Below are 18,942 nucleotides of genomic sequence, written 5' to 3'. Positions count from 1 at the left end.
AGGAGGGAGGAACAGAGGAAGGAAGGAGTCCATTCCATTTCAACTTTAACTAACCTTTCCCACATCTTGTGGAGCTGGCTGCAACATCACTGAGCAGGGCAAATAGTCAGGAAACTGTGGGAAGAAACAAAAACAAACAAAAAATTTCTTTCAGAGGGGGTTGTTCCGTGTGTGATATATATCCATTGCACAAAAATTAGGAAATGGAGATGACAAACAAGCAAAAGAAAGACATTCATCCAACATCCAGGGTAACGCTGTTAACATAACCTTCCAAATTTTCTCATGTGCACATACACACACAAAAATGTATATATGTGTGTGTGTTCCAGAAAAGGGATCACATGATAAACATGTGCTGGTTTAATCATTTCACCAGCCTTAACCCTCTTCAGGGGACCCTGGTGGTGCAGTGGTTAAGCGTTTGGCCACTAACCAAAAGGCCGGCAGTTCAAATCCACCAGCCGCTCTTTGGAAACCCTATGGGGCAGTTCTACTCTGTCCTTCAGGGTTGCTATGAGTGAGAATCAACTCGAAGGCAACAGGTTTGGTTTGACTTTTTGGTTTAACCCTCTTCAGAGGAGCCCTGGTGACACACTGGTTAAACGCTTGGCTGCTAACTGAAAGGTCAGCGGTTCGAACCTACCAGCTGCTCTGTAGGAGAAAGATGTGGCGGTCAGGTTTCATAAAGATTACAGCCTTGGAAACGCTATGGGGCAGTTCTACTCCGTCCTACAGGGTCACTATGAGTGAGGATTGACTCGATGGCAGCAGGTTTGGTTTGCTCTTGAGTGATCCTCTTCATCGTGCATTCTGAACATTTTTCCAAGTCATAAAACAGAGTTCCGCACCATCACTTTTGGGACTTCTAGACCACCAGCTTCAAGTTAACCAGTCCTCTGTGTTGGCTACTTATATGGTTTTTACTTTTCCAGCTGTTCTAGGCACTGCTGCAATGGATATCTTTCTTTGTATACTTTTGTACCCTTTTGTCCAATTAGTTCCATAAGATAAATTCCTGGAGATGGAACTGCCAAGTCAAGTGTACATCCTAAGATTTTGGGGGCATGTTAACATGCTGCCTCCAAAAGCTTACATCAGTTTACACCCCAGCACCAGCACAGGGGGGACCCCAGGACTGGAGAACTGTTTTTCTTTTCTTGCAAGATTATTTTTATTTTCCCTTTCAGTAGAGTAACACACCCTTTTGTATAACTATGGAAACTGTGGTGGCGTAGTGACTAAGAACTATGGCTGCTAACCAAATGTCGGCAGCTTGAATCCACCAGGCGCTCCTTGGAAACCCTATGGGGCAGCTTTACTCTGTCCTATAGGGTCACTATGAGTTAAAATTGACTCGACGGCAAAGGGTTGGGTTGGGTTGGGTTGTACAACTATACAAGTTGTTGTAGTTGCTGTTGAATTGGTGCCGACTCATGGAGGCCTTATGTGTAACAGAACAAAACATTGCCTGGTCCCGTGCACCATCCAGAGAAGTAACACAGCTTTCATGCCCCATCAACCATTGAGAAGCTCCCCTTTCTCATTAATTCTTCTTTGAAAATTATTTTTCAGAACCGTACCACTTTTGTTGCCGTCATTAGTTGCCAATGAGTTGACGCTGCGTCATGACGACCGCATGCGTGCAGAGCGAGAACTCTGGGCCACAGGCTTTCCAAGGCTGCGACCTTTCAGGAGCAGATCACCAGGCCTGTCTTCTGAGGGGCCTCTGGGTGGGTTCAAAGCGCCCACCTTTTGGCTAGCAGTTTAGCGCTTAGCCAGTTGCACACCCAGGGACTCCATGTAACATTTAAGGAGAATAGAATTTTGAGACAAAAAAAAAAAATACTAGGAAAGAGGGTAGCAGTAGCTTTCTCCATATCGAGTTCATGCTTAAGACTTCAAAGAGCATGCGTTCTGGCACTATTGGTAGCCAGGGTTCCCCAGGGGAGACTTGGGTCTCGAGAGAGATGAAGTGATTTATCTACCCTGATCCTCCGAGCGTTGACAACCAGCTTTCCTGTCCCGCAGGGTGCACTTTCTGTTCAGAGCTCCTCAGAGCCAACCGAGGGGTATGTCTGTGTGCTTCCTTTTTATAGTTGAGTAAGCAAAGGAATAACACGTGTGCATATAATTAGGAGGTCGGATCAGGGGAAATATTTAAACAGTCGGTTGAAATGGTGCCTTCAAAGACTGAGAGGCTATTTTCAAGGACTTAAAAAAAGACAATCATGGACCATGCAATCTAGAATTTCCTTCAAGCGTGCAATTTAAAAGCCCACAAATGTGAAGTGATTACCCCATCCCCTTTCCTCTGCTCCCGCTCACATTATAAGGGGCTGTGGGCCGGGGAAGGAGGGCTGGAGAGGTGAGGGGGCGGGGAAGAGGGATGCACACCCACCGTGAGTAGAAAGGGGTAGGTGTTGGCCCCCAGCTTCTTGAGCAGACTCTCCTGCAGTTTTGTGGGGGCGTTCGCAGCCCCCACAGGAGGGTACACCTGCACCCGAGAGAAATACAGGTCCCTGCGGAAGCTCAGGCCAATCACGTCGATGTCTTCCTGGCCGTAGCGGAAGGCGCAGGTCAGAGAGACATAAACTGAGAAGAAGACAAGAGAAGGTTAAGCCTTAAAATGTCAGACTCTCCTCCCTGACCGTTGTCATGATGCCTGTTGCCACTAGACTGAGTGTGCAGAAGGCAACTCACTCACACCCTCACTCAGGGGCTTCCAACCTTTAGCATCTGGAAGAGATGGGGTTTGAGAGAGTCATCCTACCCAGCTGGGCTACACATATTTGGAAATAGGCACTTTCCCTAGGGCTTGTGTTAATTCCTCTAAAGGGGTGTATCAGAGGAGTGGGAAGTATCTTCCTTCTAACCACCTTATTTGGGCAGAGTGGTGGGCATATCTGTGGACAGAAAACATGGTACCTGCCCCTTGGTGCACCGTTTCCTCCATCCTACCCTCCTTTCTCTTGGCCAACCAGCTCAGGGATTTGGAGAAGGCTTTGAAACAGTACTGGGCCCTGGGGGGAGGCTTTCTGGATGGAGATGAGGGTGACGGTAAGGAACAGAGGAAACATTGCTTAGAAGCAAAATAGATCTAGAAGAAAGCTGGATGTGGGGCTAAGAGTGGAGCTAGGATGAGGTTGAAGTCCCTGGGTGGTACAAACTATTAATGCGTTTGATTGCTAGCCCAAAGGTTGGCAGTTCAAGTCCACCCAGAGGTGTCTTGGAAGAAAGACCCGGAGAACTACTTCCAAAAAATCAACTACTGAAAACCCTATGGAGCACAGTTCTACTCTGACACACATGGGACCATCATGAGCCGGAATCGACTTAAGAGCAATGATTACTGGTACTGGTAAGAGGGGGTTATGGACCATAGGAGAGAGATGAAATCAAATCAGGGAAGGTTGGAGTTATGTCCTTCTTTTCACATTGCTCTGAGACATAGTAGATGTTCTCTAACTCACCACTTCTGAAAACTCAATTAAAATAAACAGATTTAAATTGTGCCCTAAGTGAACCAAAGGAATTACGGAAAAGTTCAGCATGTGTCTTGGGGTGATGGACTGTGCATAACTAACTCTCTTTAATGTTGGAGTCCCTGAGTGGAGCAAACAATTAACATGCACTACTGATAATTGAAAGGTTGGAGGTTTGAGTCCACCCAGAGGTGCCTTGGGAGAAAGGCCTGGCAATCTACTTCCAAAAGACCAGTCACGGAACCTATGGAGCCCAGTTCTACTCTGACGCACATGGGGTCGCCATGAGTTGGCGTCAGCAACTGGTTTGCTTCGGTTTCTCTTCAATGTTGTAAATGTAACAATATGAAGCATGTTATTCGTGAATGTAAAGCATGCTGGAAGTGGCCCCTCCGAGTAGTTGGTACTGTTGGTTGAGGACTTCATCTATATCTGCCCCACAGCCCTGAGCTCAGAAGAACCTGCGGTCACTTACCCACATCCTCACTGGTGTTAGAAAGAGGAAGACGCCCAGAGGACCTGGTCTTACGTTTGCCCTCGCCAGGAGTGGTGCCCCTAAGAGCCTAAGAGGAGGTGACTTCTCTAGCCAAGGGCGGGGATTTCAGGGCTCAAATCACTCTCTTCTTGGTGCTAGAGAGGAGCAGTTACTAAGTGGGAGACCACGGAAGGGGCGATTTCGGCCCCACGTCTGCCCCGAACCCCTCGGAGCTGACGCCCACACCTGATGCTTGCCCTTGGGCGTGTCCAGGGTTATGAACAATTCTTTGTGGTTGCCAGTAGCAACCACTCAAAAAAGCATCTTTAGCACGGGACTGAGTCACAGTGACATTCTCATCAGGACAACTTCAGTCGGCTCTGATTTTGTTTACCTAACTGTTATTAGTAACGGATTGTTTGCCATACACATGGCGACTGCCAGCAATCTCCCAGGATGCTGTGACACTGTGGTTCAGAACCACCGCAGGAAGCATAAAAATACATTCTGGTTTTTACTTGCCCTGCCTCCCCACAGGCTCTATTTCCCCCTTTTAGGAGACCTCCTTCTGGATTTGCCCCCTGTGAGGCACTGTGTAACAAAGAGGCAAGGACCCAGTCCCCGTGCATTGGTTACTTATCCTGCCACTTTGGACAAACACTTCTCAGTCTGAAAATGGGACAGTGAGCTCGGGCGTGAACAGGACCGTGTGGCGAGGCTTATCTGAGGGAACGTGGGTGAATGTGTAACAAGACGCCAGCTGCCCTCCCTTCCCTCTGGACCAAGTGCTTCCGCTTCCGAAGCCTCAGTCCAGGACCAGCGGTGGACTAGAGGTTACTCCACCAGTACGAGAAGCTCCGCCTCACCTTTCTTCCCCTTGACCAGCTCGGGATCAACCAACACAACTCCATCTGAAACCAGAAGAGGGAGAGAACGATGAGCCGGGAGCTGCCTCCTGAAGACACTGTATATATTTAATTGCATGTGTAGCCCATGTTCATTATAGGAACATTAGAAAGTCAAGTTAAGCAAAGAGAAAACAAAGTCACCCAAATTTATGCTACTCAGAGATAGCCCTTGTCAAGATATTGGTGCAGAATAATTACATAAATGTTTTATACCCCAAAATGAGATTCTACTGTACATACTATTCACATAGCTGCCTCTATCACACAACTAAATATTGCCAGGAGGCTCTGGGTGGTGTAAACGCCTAGTGTGCTTGGCCGCTAACTGAAAGGTTGGATGTTCTAGCCCCACCCAGAGGGGCGTTGGAAGAAAGGCCTGGTGATCTACTTCTGAAAAAACAGCCATTGAAAACCCTAAGGATCACAAAAGGACAAATACGGCGTGCCAGCACTTTTATAAAACATCAAGAATTGGTACAGACACAGAAAGCATCGTTCTTGGAAGGTTACCAGAAATGGGGGGCGGGGGCGGGAGGGGAAATCACTTTCCAGATAGTAGACACTTGTTATTTTGGTGATGGGAAAGGCAATACCCAACAAAGGTGAAGTCTGCACAGGTGGTCCAAGGTAAACGAAGACACGAAGAAGTAGGTAGGCGCTAAGGGACAATTTGGTAAATGCGGTAACAGACAAGTTGGCAACAACTAAAATAACAACCAATAAAATGTATGTGTGGTCACAAAGGTAGACATGTATGCAGGTACAGGTGTATGCGTGTACAGGTTACCTGGAGGCATGTGTGCACACGGCTATGTGTGCTGCATGTGTGTATATTCACGTATGGAATAGAACGCATAGGGGCACAGTTAAGGAAAGTTCTAGACGCAGCCCATCATCTCGTGCGACTGAGTAATTGGGTTTGAAGGCGCAGGACCAGAGTCTTGGGGGACATCTAGGACAAATGGCAGAACACAGTTCACAATGTTCTGCACCCTAGATTCGTGAGTATCATCTGGGGTCTTAAAAGCTTGGGAGTGGCCATCTAAGACACAGCTATGGGATTCTCTGGGAGCAAAGGAGATTGAAGGAAACCAAATACTCAAGGAAGAAATGAGTCCCCAGGACTGATGGCCCGAGAGAACCACAGCCTCTTCTAGCCTGAGGCCAGAACTAGATGGTGCCTGGCTACCACTACCGACCGTTCTGACCAGGGACACAGTAGAAGGTCCCGGTTAGAAGGGGAGAAAATTGTAGAACAAGGTCCTGGTTAGAATGGGAAAAAAAAAAAAATGTAGACCAAAACTCAAATTCCTGAAAAAAGGCCAGGCTTAAAGGATCAATAGAGACTAAAGGAACCCCTGAGACTATCACCCTAAGATACCCTTTGAACTTGGAACTGAAGCCACTCTTGGAAGTCACCTTTCATCCAAGTAATAGATTGGCTCATAAAATAAACACTGTGACTACCGTGTTTCCTTAAATTAATCAACCACAAGAGACCAAATGGTCAACATTTACTCTAAAACAAAGACAAGGAGCTAAGGAGGGGCAGGGAAGCCAGATTAGAGGAAACAGAACAGAGAGAATGGAAATAATGAGAATGTTGACACCTGCAAAAAATGTAATCAATGTCATGGAACAAGTTGTGTAAAAATTGTTAAATGGGAACCTAATTTGCTATGTAAACTTTCACCTAAAATACTAAAAAATAAATAAATAAAACACCAGGTTGACACAGAAGCAGAAACAAACAAACCCTATGGAGCCTAGTTCGTTTCTGAGACACATGGGGTCTCCATGAATCAGAGTCGACTTGAATGAGTATGTATTGCAAACACATATAGACGCGTATACACAGACACATACACACATATTTATGCACATGAATATATAACAATAAAACAATAGTATATACTAATCATTTTAATGGCTACATATTATTCCATCGCGTGGATGTAACATAAATTATTTAATCAATCTCTCATTGTTAGGGTACTTAGGTTGTTCCCAATTTTTTCCCATTATAATTAACATTCAGTGAACATCTTTATAGATAGAGCTTTACATCTATCCATTTTTTTTATTGTGGAAAAATATATATAGCATAAAATTGGCCATTTCAATAAGTGATAACTTTGGTGAAGGGTAAGACAGTACACCATACTGGGGAAGCCAGCACAACCTGTACAAGGCAAGGTCATGGAAGCTCCATAGACACACCCAAACTCCCTGAGGGACCGAATTGCTGGGCTGAGGGCTGTGGGGACCATGGTCTCAGGGAATGTCTACCTCAACTGGCATAACACAGTTTATAAAGGAAATGTTCTATGTTCTACTTTGGTGAGTAGCTTCTGGGGTCTTAAAAGTCGGTGAGCAGCCATCTAAGATATTCCGGTAGTCTCACCCCTTCAGGAGCCAGGGAGAATGAAGAAAACTAAAGATACAAGGGAAAGATTAGTCCAAAGGACTAATGGACCACATCTACCACAGCCTCCACCAGACTGGGTCCAGTACAACTAGATGGTGCCCGGCTACCACCACCGACTTCTCTGACAGGGATCACAATAGAAGGTCCCAGACAGAGCTGAAGAAAAATGTAGAATAAAATTCTAACTCACAAAAAAAGACCAGACTTACTGGCCTGACAGAGACTGGAGAAACCCCTAGAGTATGGCCCCGGGACACCTTTTCAGCTGAGTACTGAAGTCACTGTCGAGGCTCACCCTTCAGCCAAAGATTAGACAGGCCTATAAAACAAAATGAGACTAAAAGGTCACACCAGCCCAGGGGCGAGGACTAGAAGGCAGGAAGGGTTGAGAAGAGAGAGTGTTGATATGTTGTGGGGTTGTTAACTAATGTCATAAAACAATATGTACTCATTAAACTGTGTACTGACTGTTTAATGAGAAGCTAGTTTGTTCTGTAAACCTTCATTTAAAGCACAGTAAAAAAAAAAAAAAATCAACCATTTTTATGTGTACAATTCAGTGACATCAATTGCGTCCACCACGTGTGACAATCACCACTGTCTATTTCCAGAATTTTTTCATCACCCCAAACAGAAACTCAGGCCCTACCTACTAAGCAATGACAATCCATGAGTTTTAGAAAATATAGAATTGGATTTGGCGTTTGAGAACGTGCTGCCGAATGACCTTCTAGAAAGGGCTTTGCCAAGGAACACGCTCATCCTCAGTGCCTAAGAGTGCCAGGATTTCCTCATTCCTTTTATTGTTTAACTTTTTATGTTGAAATAGTTGTTACAGATTTACAAGAAGCCACAAAGATAGCACAGAGAGGTGCCATGTGGCCTTCACCCAGCTTCTTCCGATGGTTACATTTTACAATTTGTAGCACAATATCTAAACCAGGAGGCTGACATTGGGACAAAGTGTAGTTCTCTGTGGTTTTATGGCATGTGTAGACTTTATCACCACCAGCACAATCAAGACACAGAATTAGTCTGTCAGCACTAAGCTCTCACTCAGGCCACCTCGTGTGGTCACACCCACTGTCCCCAGCACCTGGCAACCACTAATCGGTTTTCCACCTCCATAATTTTCGTAAATGGAATCATAGAGTATGCGACCTTTTCAGATTGGTTTTTACTACTCAGCATAACCCCCACGTGTCTGTCAGTTTGTCGTCCTGTGGGGGCTTGATTGTTGCTGTGATGCTGGAAGCTATGCCACCGGTATTCAGATACCAGCAGGGTCACCCATGGAGGACAGGTTTCAGCTGAGCTTCCAGACTAAGACAGACTTGGAAGAAGGACCCGGCAGTCTACTTCTGAAAAGCATTAGCCAGTGAAAACCTTATGAAGAGCAGCAGAACATTGTCTGATATAGTGCTGGAAGATGAGCCCCCCAGGTTGGAAGGCACTCGCAATACAACTGGGGAGAGAGTGGCGGCAACAAGGAGCTCAGGAATAACAACGATTGTGAGGGTGGTGCCGGACTGGGCAGTGTTTCGTTCTGTTGTACATAGGGTCGCTATGAGTCAGAACCAACTCGACCGCACCTAACAACAGCTCAGCATAAGGTCCTTGACATCCATACATTTTTGCATATATCAATAACTGAGTACTACTCCATGATAACATGAGACATTGGTGGTTCAATGGCAGAATTCTTGCCTCCTGTGCGGGGGACCGGGGTTTGATTCCCAGCCAAACTACCTCATGTGCAACCACCATCCATCCGTCAGTGGAGGTTTGGGTGTTGCTATGATGCTGAATGAGCTTCAGAGAAGCTTCCAGACTGAGACAAGGAAGAAACGCCTGGCAATCTACTTCTGAAAATCAGCCAGTGAAAACCCTATGGATCACTATGGTCCTATCTGCAACTCATCACGGGGATGGTGCAGGACCGGGCAGCGTTTTGTTTAGTTGCACGTGGGGTTACCATGAGTCAAGGGTCTACTTGACAGCAGCTAACAACAACCACCAATTCCATGGCGTGGATGTACACTGTTTAACCTTTCGCTCTTTGAGGGACATTTTGGTTGTTTTCAGTTTGAGGCTGTTATAAATAAAGCTGCTGTAAACAATGGTGTAGAGTGTTTTGTATGTGAACGTAAGCCTTCATTTCTCTGAGATAAATGCCCAGGAGTGCAATTGCTGGGAGGTATGGCAGTTGCATGCTTAATTTTTTTGAGAAACTGCCAAACTAATTTCCAGAACGGCTGTACCGTTTTACATTTCTCCCAGCAATGTATGAGTGATCCAGTCTCTCCGCATCTTTACCAGCATTTGGTGTTGTCACTTTTTTTTTTTTTAATTTTAGCCGTCCTGATAACACGTGTCGTGATATCTCATGGTGGTTTTAATCTGCATTTTCCTGACGTCTAATGACATGAAACATCTCTTCATGTGCTTATTTGCCATCTGTAGATCCTCTTCAATGAAATGTCTCGTCATATCTGTTGCTCATTTTCTAACTGAACTGTGGGCTTTATTTTACTGCTGAGTTTTGAGAGTTCTTTATATACCCAGATACTTATCCCTTGTCTCCCTCACACTCTTTAAAATTGTTTCAAATCAGCTGGGGCACCTCCCTGATGTTTTAATTTGTATTTCTTTGATTAGATTATTTGTGAGGGCAGTTTTTAAAAACACAAAACTAACAGACAGGTGCCTAATGAATTAAAACAATAACAACAAGTTGGCATTAAAGTTTCAGTCCATACTCAACTTACCCACAGGTTCTACTTGGTTGACATGGTCTATGTAGTCTCTCTTCCCCAGGTAGATCGTTACCTGTGGAGACAGCAGGTGTGAATTCTAGATGATCCAAGAACTCTTAGCTAAACTGTTCGTGTTAAAAATCAGCAACAACCCAAATATCTTGGTTAGTCCGGAGGAGAGGGGCCACCTGGCTCTGCAGCCACTCTATCACTTCCTTCTCTCCCGCTCGGCTGTAGGTGGAGAGCATAGATTCTAACAAGGCATGCTCCATCCTCGGCTTCATAGCTGTCTTTCTTGTCCCCTTACCTCTCCCCTGCCCCCAGTGAATTCTCCCTCCCTTTGGGATGGTCAGAGGCTTCCTGTCCACCCCACCCTCCCCTGTGGAGCCCAGGTCTTATATCAACCAGGTACATTTGTTAAATTAACTGATGATACATTAGTGGAAGCAGCAGTCAAGAAATCAAACAACACATTGCATTGGGCAAATCTGCTGCAAAGGACCTCTTTAAAGTGTTGAAAAGCAAAGATGTCACCTTGAAGACTAAGGTGCACCTGACCCAAGCCATGGTATTTTCAGTCGCATCATATGCATGTGAAAGCTGGACAATGAATAAGGAAGACCCAAGAAGAACTGATGCCTTTGAATTGTGGTGTTGGCAAAGAATATTGAATATACCTTGGACTGCCAAAAGAATGAACAAATCTGTCTTGGAAGCAGTGCGGCCCGAATGCTCCTTAGAAGCAAGGATGGTGAGACTGTGTCTTACATACTTTGGACATGTTGTCAGGAGGGATCAGTCCCCGGAGAAGGACGTCATGCTTGGCAAAGTACAGGGTCAGCGGAAAAGAGAAAGAACTTCAACGAGGTAGATTGACACAGTGGCTGCAACAATGAGCTCAAGCATAACAACAATTGTAAGGATGACGCAGGACCAGGCAGTGTTACGTTCTGTTGTGCACAGGGTTGCTATGAGTTGGAACCAATTCGGTGGCACCTAACAACATTAGTGGAAAGTTATACCTATGAAAACGAGGCTTCTACCACCCATTTGCAAGTTAAGCCTTTTCTTCCTGGCTATGGAATGAAAGGTTTCCCCCTTTGTTAAAAGAATACTGGACTGAGCAAATAGGTGGGAATTCTGGAGGAGTCCCTGAAATCCCACCAGGTGTACTTCCACACAGGTAAACCTGCATCCATGCTCTGAGGAAGTCCGAGGAGCGTGATAAAGCAAGGGTCAGTGCTGGATACCAGTGGGCCATATCGGTTGCAGCTGAGTCGACCCCAACTCATGGCGACCCCACGTATGTCAGAGTAGAACTGGCTCCATAGGGTTCTCATTGGCCAATTTTTCAGAAGATCACCAGGCCTTTCTTCTGAGGTGCCTCTGGGTAGCCTCGAGCCTCCAACCTTTTGGTTAGCAGCTGAGTGAGTGTGCTGACCGTTTGCACCCCCCAGGGATAAATATCAAACAAGTCACAACACAGCATTGGCTCTCGAAGTTCTTACTGTTTTGCTGGGAGCCAGGCAAGTGAACTGATGGTCATGAACCCGTCAGGTAAATTCCAGGGCAGAGGCTGGCTGGACCCAGACTCTTGGGATGATGGTGAGGAGGGGAGGAGAGGGGAAGGCTGTTGGAGGAGTCTCTACCTGGGCTGAGACCTGAAGGACAGAGTAGCCAGGTGATGGGGATGGTCGAGGAGGATGTGGGCAAAGAAAAAAAAAAAAAACACAAGAGCAGCGTATGCAAAGCTTAGAGCCAAGAAAATGCTCCATCTGCAGGTGAACGGCCAGTAAATGGAGATGTAGGCTAAAGCCAGAAAGGGTCTTGTGGAACCTGACCCTAAAGATCTAAGCAGACATTGAAGACCTGACCCTAAAGATCTAGGCAGAATGAAAGACCTGCAGTTACATAGTATTTGGAGCACCTCTCATGCACCAGGGGCCAAGCTAAGGACCGTAACTGCATTATTCTATTTAATCCTCACACGACTCCATGGAACAGGAATTAACCCCATTGTACAGAGGAGAAAACTGAGACTTTGATCACGTCAGCAGCAAAGTGGAGAATGGATGGGCTAAGGGAAGCCAGTTAGGCAGCTGGATTGGAGGAGGGAGGATTGAAGAGTGAATGGGAGGGGTGTTTTCTTCTCCTTCAAGAAGGCTTGGCTGTGAACGATGGAGAACGATAAGGAGGTTAACAGAAGTGGAATAGGGTTAAGGGAAGCTTTTGCTGTTGTCCTTTTTAAGATGCACGAGGCTGGCACTTGTGTTTATGCTCAGGGAAAGCACGGGTACAGAGGAAGAGGTTAAAGATGCAGCCAGGGAGGGCCTGATGGTTGAGAACCTGAAGAGGCGGTGAACCCTGAGATCCAGGTGGATGTACAGTGGTGAGTCTCCGATGGGAGCCAGGGCACCTCTCTCCTGCAACTGGAAAGGAAGTGTTATGGGTTGAACTGTGTCCGGCAAAATGATATGTTCAAGTCTTAACCCCCAAAACTGTGAATGTGACCTTATTTGGAAATAACATCTTTGCAGATGTAATTGGTTAAGTTAACGTGAGGTCATTCTGGAGTAGGGTAGGCCCTAATCCAACATGATGTCCTTATATGACAAGGAGACACAGAGAGACGCAGAGTGAAGATGGCTGTGTGGAGATGGAGGCGGAGATTGGAGCGATGCGGCCACAAGCCAAGGAATGCCTGGAGCCACAGAGGCTGGAAGGGTGAAGGAAGCATCCTCCACTAGGGCCTTCAGAGAGAAAATGGCCCTGCTGACACCTTGATTTCTGACTTTCAGCCTCCAGAACTGCAAGAGAATAAACTCCTATTGTTGTAAGCTACCCAGTTTGTGGTATTTGTTATGGTGGCCCGAGGAAACTAATAAGAATATATCTTTTTCACACCCTTCCATTAAGCCACTCACTCCTGTGCCACTTACCGACTTGTCCCGGGAGACCTTCTTGAAGATGACATGGTTTTGGGTAGACTTACTTGTCTTCCCACTGGCTGCCATGTTTTCTGTCCCTGGCAACTTCTTTCACCTTGGGATGCACAACAGGGAAAAGGTAAAAAGATCCTAAATATAAAGCCAAGAACATGCTGGGTGTAAAACCCAGTCAGGGGATGCTATATATCCATTGATCTTTTCCTTCTACCTGCTCAGCTCCCATGTTTGACTAAATAAGGTCTTTGTTTAGTTTGTATTTTGCTGTGGTGTGCTTTTATTTTTTTAATTGTACTTTAAGTGAAAGTTTACAAATCAAGGCAGCCTCGCATACAAAAAGCTATACACACCTTGCTGTGTCCTCCTAGCTGCTCTCCCCGCAGTGAGACAGCACACTCCTCCTCTCCACCCTGTATCCCCGTGTCCATTCAGCCAGCTCCTGTCCCCTCCGACCTCTCACCCCGCCTCCAGACAGGAGCTGCCCGCATAGTCTAATGTGTCTACTTGAGCCAAGAAGCTCGCTCCTCACCAGGATCGCTTTCTGTCTTATAGTCCAGGCTAATCCTTGTGTGGAGAGCTAGTTGGCTTCAGGAACGGTTTTGGTTTTGGGCTGACAGAGAGTCTTGGGGCCATGACCGCCGGGGTCCCTCTGGTCTCAGTCAGACCGTTAGGTCTGATCTTTTTACAAGAGTTTGAGGTCTGCACCCCACTTTTCTCCTGCTCCATCAGGGATTCTCTGTTGTGCCCCCTGTCAGGGAGGTCACTGGCGATGGTGTGCTTTAAAAAAAATACGTATATATTCTTTCTTTTTCTTGGTAAGCCTCAAATACGTCTTAATCAACATCCTCAAAAAGCCCAGCTAGATTCAAGCGAGAGGGTTTTACTTCCTGACGACCCTCCGACGAATTCACGTTTGTTGTTGTTAGTTGCCATCGAGTCAGCTCGTGCCTCACGGCGACCCCATTCACAACAGAATAAAACGCTACCTGGACCTGTGCCGTCCCCATGATTGGTTTCGGATCCAACCTCTGTGATCCATAGGGTTTTCTTTGGCTGATTTTTGGAAGTAGGTCACCAGACCTTACCTCCTAGTCTTTCTTAGTCTAGCAGCTCTGCTGAAAGCTGTTTAACATCATAACAACACACAAGCTTCTACTGACGGATGGGTGGTGGCCGTGCATGGGGAGTGTTGGCCGGGAAATCGAACGTGCGCCTCCCGAGTGGAAGGCAAGAATTCCACCCTTATACTAGCACTACCCTCCACTTCACACTTAGCCAGGTTGAATTTAAAATTCTATCATTACAGTGTCTTATGGCAAGTAAATAGAAAAAGTTGCTGAAAACCACAAGACAACTACTTCAAAATATATTACATCCCCAGGCGTTCTGTTCCACCATTCCCACTAAGCAACGCTTTCCTTTTCTTGCACTCTCTTTTGTCACTCCCCAGCTGCGCAGACAACTGGGAGACCGTCTTAGCTGTCTGGAATTAAATGCTTTCAGATCAGAGATTCCTTAACAAGCAAAGTCCCGTACACAGAAGGGTGACACAGAACAGACCGATTACCCGGAAAAGCCCATTAGGCTGTCTACTCGCTTTTTTTTAGGTTTACAAAAAAAAAGAAAACACAAAGAAAAGAAGAAAGCACAGAGGTTCCCATATACACCTTTCCCATCACCCTCCCCAGCTCTCTCCTCCTATTGACATCTTGCATTCCTGTGGTACATTTATTACAACAAATGAACATTTACTGATAGTTTATTACTAACTAGAGTCCCTGGGTGGGACAGCTCAGCTGCTAACCAAAAGGTTGGAGATTCCAGTCCACCCAGAGGTACCTTGAAAAAAAGACCTGGTGATCTACTTCCAAAAAATCAGCCACCGAAACCCTGTGGAACACAGTTCTACTCGGACACAGATGGGATCACTGTGAGTCGGAGTCAACTCAACACCCACTGGTTTACTATTAACTACCAAAAAAGAAAAACCCTAATTGCCATTAAATCGACCCTGACTCATTGCAACCTCAGAGTAGAACTGTGCTCTGTAGAGTTTTCTTTGGTTGTGGTCTTTCAGAGACGATCACCAGGCCTTTCTTCCAAGGCAACTCTGGGTGGATTCGAACCACCATATCTTTTGGTTAGCAGCTGAGCACGTTAACCATTTACACCATTCGGGGACTCCTTAAGGTCCATAGTTTACCTTGGGGTTCACTCTTTGTGTTTTGCAGGTCTACGGGTTTTCACAAACGCATAATGTCATGGACTCCCTGCTACAGTATCACACAGAATAATTTCACTGCCCTAAAAAACCTCTTTAAAGTGTTGAAAAGCAAACATGTCACCTTGAGGACTAAGGTGTGCCTGACCCAAGCCATGGAGTTTTCAGTTGCCTCCTGTGCATGCAAAAGCTGGACAATGAACAAGGAAGACCTAAGAATTGATGCCTTTGAATTATGGTGTTTGCGAAGGATACTGAGTATACCGTGGACTGCCAGAAGAACAGACAAATTTGTCTCGGAAGAAGTACAACCAGAATGCTCCTTAGAAGTGAGGATGGCAAGGCTTCATCTCATGTATCTTGGACAAGGACATCATGCTTAGTAGATGGTCGGTGAAAAAGAGGAAGACCCTTAACAAGACAGATTGACACAGTGGCTGCAACAGTGGGTTTAAGCATAACAACGATTGTGAGGATGGCACAGGACCATGCAGTGTTTCGTTCCGTTGTGCATAGGGTCCCTGTGAGTCGGAAGCGACTGGACGGCACCTAACAACAACAACAACAACAAAATGCCAGTGCTTCACCAGTTCGTCCCTCCCTTCTACCCACAAGCTCCTGGCAACCACTGATCTTTTTACTGTGTCTACAGTTTTGCCTTTTCCAGGATACCATATAGTTGGAACCTGCAATACGCAGCCTTTCAGCCTGACTCGTTCCACGCAGCTATATGCGTTTTGCTGTGAGTCGGAATCAAATGGACAGCAACCAGTTTGGGTTTATATGCGCTTAAGGCTCTCCCATGTCTTTCCCCGGCTCGAGAAGTGCTTTCTTCTCTCTAACATTCCACTGTCTGGCTGCACTGGTTGGCCTGTCCGTTCGCCTACTGAGGGATCACCAGTTAACCGGTTGCCGTCAAGTCAGTTCCGACTCGTGGCGACCCCACGTGTGTCAGAACAGAGCCATACTCCACAGGGCTTTCAGTGGCTGACTTTTCGGAAGTAGAATGTCAGGCCATTCTTCTGAGGTGCCTCTGGGTGGGCTTGAACCTCCAACCTTTCAAGTAGCAGAGCAGCTGAGCACCCTAACCGTTTGCACCACCCAGGGCTCTTGTTGAAGGATGCTCTGTTTTTCCCCGGGCCCCCGCCAGAGTTTCTGAGAGGCCTAGGCTGGCTGTCACATACCTTGTGATTTCTGAGCACCTGCCAACCGGCCCAGGCAGTGAGGACAGGTCTCCGCGGGCTCCAAGGATGAGGGGCTAGCAGCTGCCTCCGCACGAGCCGGGCCTGACGGCGACCCCCAGGCACAGCGATGTGTGTGGGGATTTGTAGTGGGTCTGAGAGGAGGCCAGGCACCCCGCTCGCAGTGTCTAGAAGCCAAATCCCACTTACAGAGCTGGATGGAAATTGGATTAGTGCGGAGGTGGGCAAACTGGCCGTTTCAGCAATTCTGAGCATTAGGCAGGGGTCACACCCGTCGCCTCAGATTGGGGCCGCACAGACGCAGGGGCTGCCATACCAGCCTGGGGAAGTTGGGGGCGGGGGGGCGGACGACAGTTAGATGGAAGCTCCTTTTGATCCTAAACCTCTTTGGGTTCTGAAAATAGACTGATTATCCCTTCCTCCCCCCCAGTATCACCAGGACAGGGGATTTTCAAGTGCTCAACAAACTTGATTAAACACAGCTGGCAGCTAATTCAACCTTGAGGATGGGAACGTAAACAAAAAGGTCAAGGAGAAATAGCAACCTCAAGAGCAGCCCTGGAGCCCTGGCTTTACACAAGCCCTGCTGGGGAGGCCCCTCTCCTTCCCCCTCAAGCCCCGTCTGTCAGGATCGCTGTCAGTTTCTCCCCCATGGCTCCAGAGTCAGTCTACTGCTTCCCACCTCTACCACCTTATCTTCTCTCTTTCTCTCTTCCTTCCTTCCTTCCCTTCTCTGTGTTCTTTTTTAGGGGGAGGGGGTGTGGGGAGAAAATATGTGTTTTTATATTATCGTCTCTGTATTATTCAATTTTTTTTTTTTTCTATACATGTATTGGAAACTCTGGTGACGTAGTGGTTAAGTGCTATGGCTGCTAACCAAAAGGCCGGCATTTCAAATCCACCAGGCACTCCCTGGGAACCCTATAGGGCAGAACTGCTCTGTCCTACAGGGTCGTTATGAGTTGGAATCGACTCCAGGGCAACGCGTTCGGTTTTTATACACGTATTGGCCTTGGTGGTGTACTGGTAAAGAACTCGGCTGCTAACCAAAAGGTCAGCAGCTCGAATCCACCAGGCACTCTGTCTGCTAGGGTCGCTATGAGTCGGAATCCAGCCACGGGTATACCTGTATTAGGGTCCCCGGGTCTTGCAAACTGTTAAGCCCTCGGCTGCTAACTGAAAGGTTAGTGGTTCAAGTCTACCCAGAGGCTCCTCGGAAGAAAGGCCTGGCAATCTACTTCTGAAAAATCAGCCACTGAGAGCCCTACGGAGCGTAGTTCCACTCTGGCAACTCAAGGAGTTGCCATGAGTCAGTCGACTCGACGGCACCTGGTTTGTATACACATATGACATTTTTTTATTATGATAAAATGTAGGTAATGAAACAGCTGCCATTTCCATCATTTCTCTGTGTACAATTCAGTGACGTTAATTGCATTCACCATGATGTGCGACCACCACAGGTTCCAATTTTTTTTCTCACCCCTAGCAGAAGTTCTGTGCCTTTTCGGCAATCGCTTTTCCCTCCTGCCCACCCCTGGTAATAAACTCTGTGCTCTGCACATTTGTCTACTCTACATGTTCATATAAAACCAAACCAAACCCACTGCTGTCGAGTCGATTCCAACTCGTAGTGACCCCATAGGACAGAGTAGAACTGCCCCCTAGGGTTTCCAAGGAGCGGCTGATGGATTCCAACTGCCGACCCTTTGGTGAGCAGCCAAGCTCTTAACCACTGTGCCACCAGGGCTCCAGTGTCTGACCTGTTTCACTCAGCTTGTTTCCAAGGTTCATCCACATTGTAGTAGGTATTACGACTTCATTTCTCTTTATGGCTGAGGAATATTCCACTGTAGGGATGGACCACATTTTGCTTTGTCCATTCTTCTGTTGATGGGCACTTGGGTTGTTACCACCTTTTTTGGCAACTGTGAATAATGCTGCTGTGAACATTGGTGTGCAAATATCTGTTTGTGCCCCTCTTTCAAGCCTCCTGGGTATGTATCTAGGAGTTAAATTGCTAAGTCATATGGTAATTGTGTGTTTAACTCTTTGAGGAAACACCAAACTACTTTCCACAGTAACTGCACCATTTTATCTTCCCACCAGCAAGGGACGTGGGTTCTAATTTCTCCACATCCTTATTGTTTTCCATTTTTCTGACGATAGCCATCCTAGCTAGTGTGAAGTATATCTCACTGAGCTTTTCATTTGCATTTCCCTAATGACTAATGACATTGGGCATCTTTTCCTGTGCTTATTGGCCATTTGTAGATCTTTGCTGAAGTGTTTAGTCATATTCTTTGCCCATTCTTGGATTGGGTTTTTTGTCTTTTTGTTCTTGAGTTGCAGTACCACATCCTCTTGAGTCCATGTATCCGTCATGGTTTTCCTAAACCATAACTTCCTGGCTGTCTGACAGCACCCATCTCACCCTCCAGTCTGGTCCATGTCGCAGCAGGGAGACCTGCCAAGCCCGGATCCATCGCCCTCCTGCTCACAGCGCCCTTTGCTCTCAGTTT

General features: G+C 46.7%; 1 protein-coding gene across 4 annotated transcripts in view; it reads right to left on the bottom strand.

Moving 5' to 3' along the window:
• The window catches only part of SAG (S-antigen visual arrestin), a 40,947-nt gene extending 24,243 nt beyond the window's left edge, over positions 1-16,704 (bottom strand). For all 4 annotated transcript variants that reach the window (XM_049889028.1, XM_049889030.1, XM_049889029.1 and 1 more), the window contains exons 1-6: positions 16,403-16,704; positions 12,992-13,094; positions 10,065-10,125; positions 4,827-4,871; positions 2,402-2,595; positions 55-114 (exon numbers count right to left, since the gene is read on the bottom strand). In XM_049889028.1, coding sequence (XP_049744985.1) covers positions 55-114; positions 2,402-2,595; positions 4,827-4,871; positions 10,065-10,125; positions 12,992-13,066 — 435 coding nt within the window. In that variant the 5' untranslated portion in view covers positions 13,067-13,094; positions 16,403-16,704. The remainder of the gene's footprint in view (positions 1-54; positions 115-2,401; positions 2,596-4,826; positions 4,872-10,064; positions 10,126-12,991; positions 13,095-16,402) is intronic.
• Positions 16,705-18,942: the final 2,238 nt, after the last annotated feature.

The sequence above is a fragment of the Elephas maximus genome, chromosome 6 (genome assembly GCF_024166365.1).
Source record: "Elephas maximus indicus isolate mEleMax1 chromosome 6, mEleMax1 primary haplotype, whole genome shotgun sequence".
Lineage (NCBI taxonomy): Eukaryota > Metazoa > Chordata > Mammalia > Proboscidea > Elephantidae > Elephas > Elephas maximus.
The sequence above is the reverse complement of the archived record's forward strand: the minus strand, read 5'-3'. Positions and strand labels throughout refer to the sequence as shown.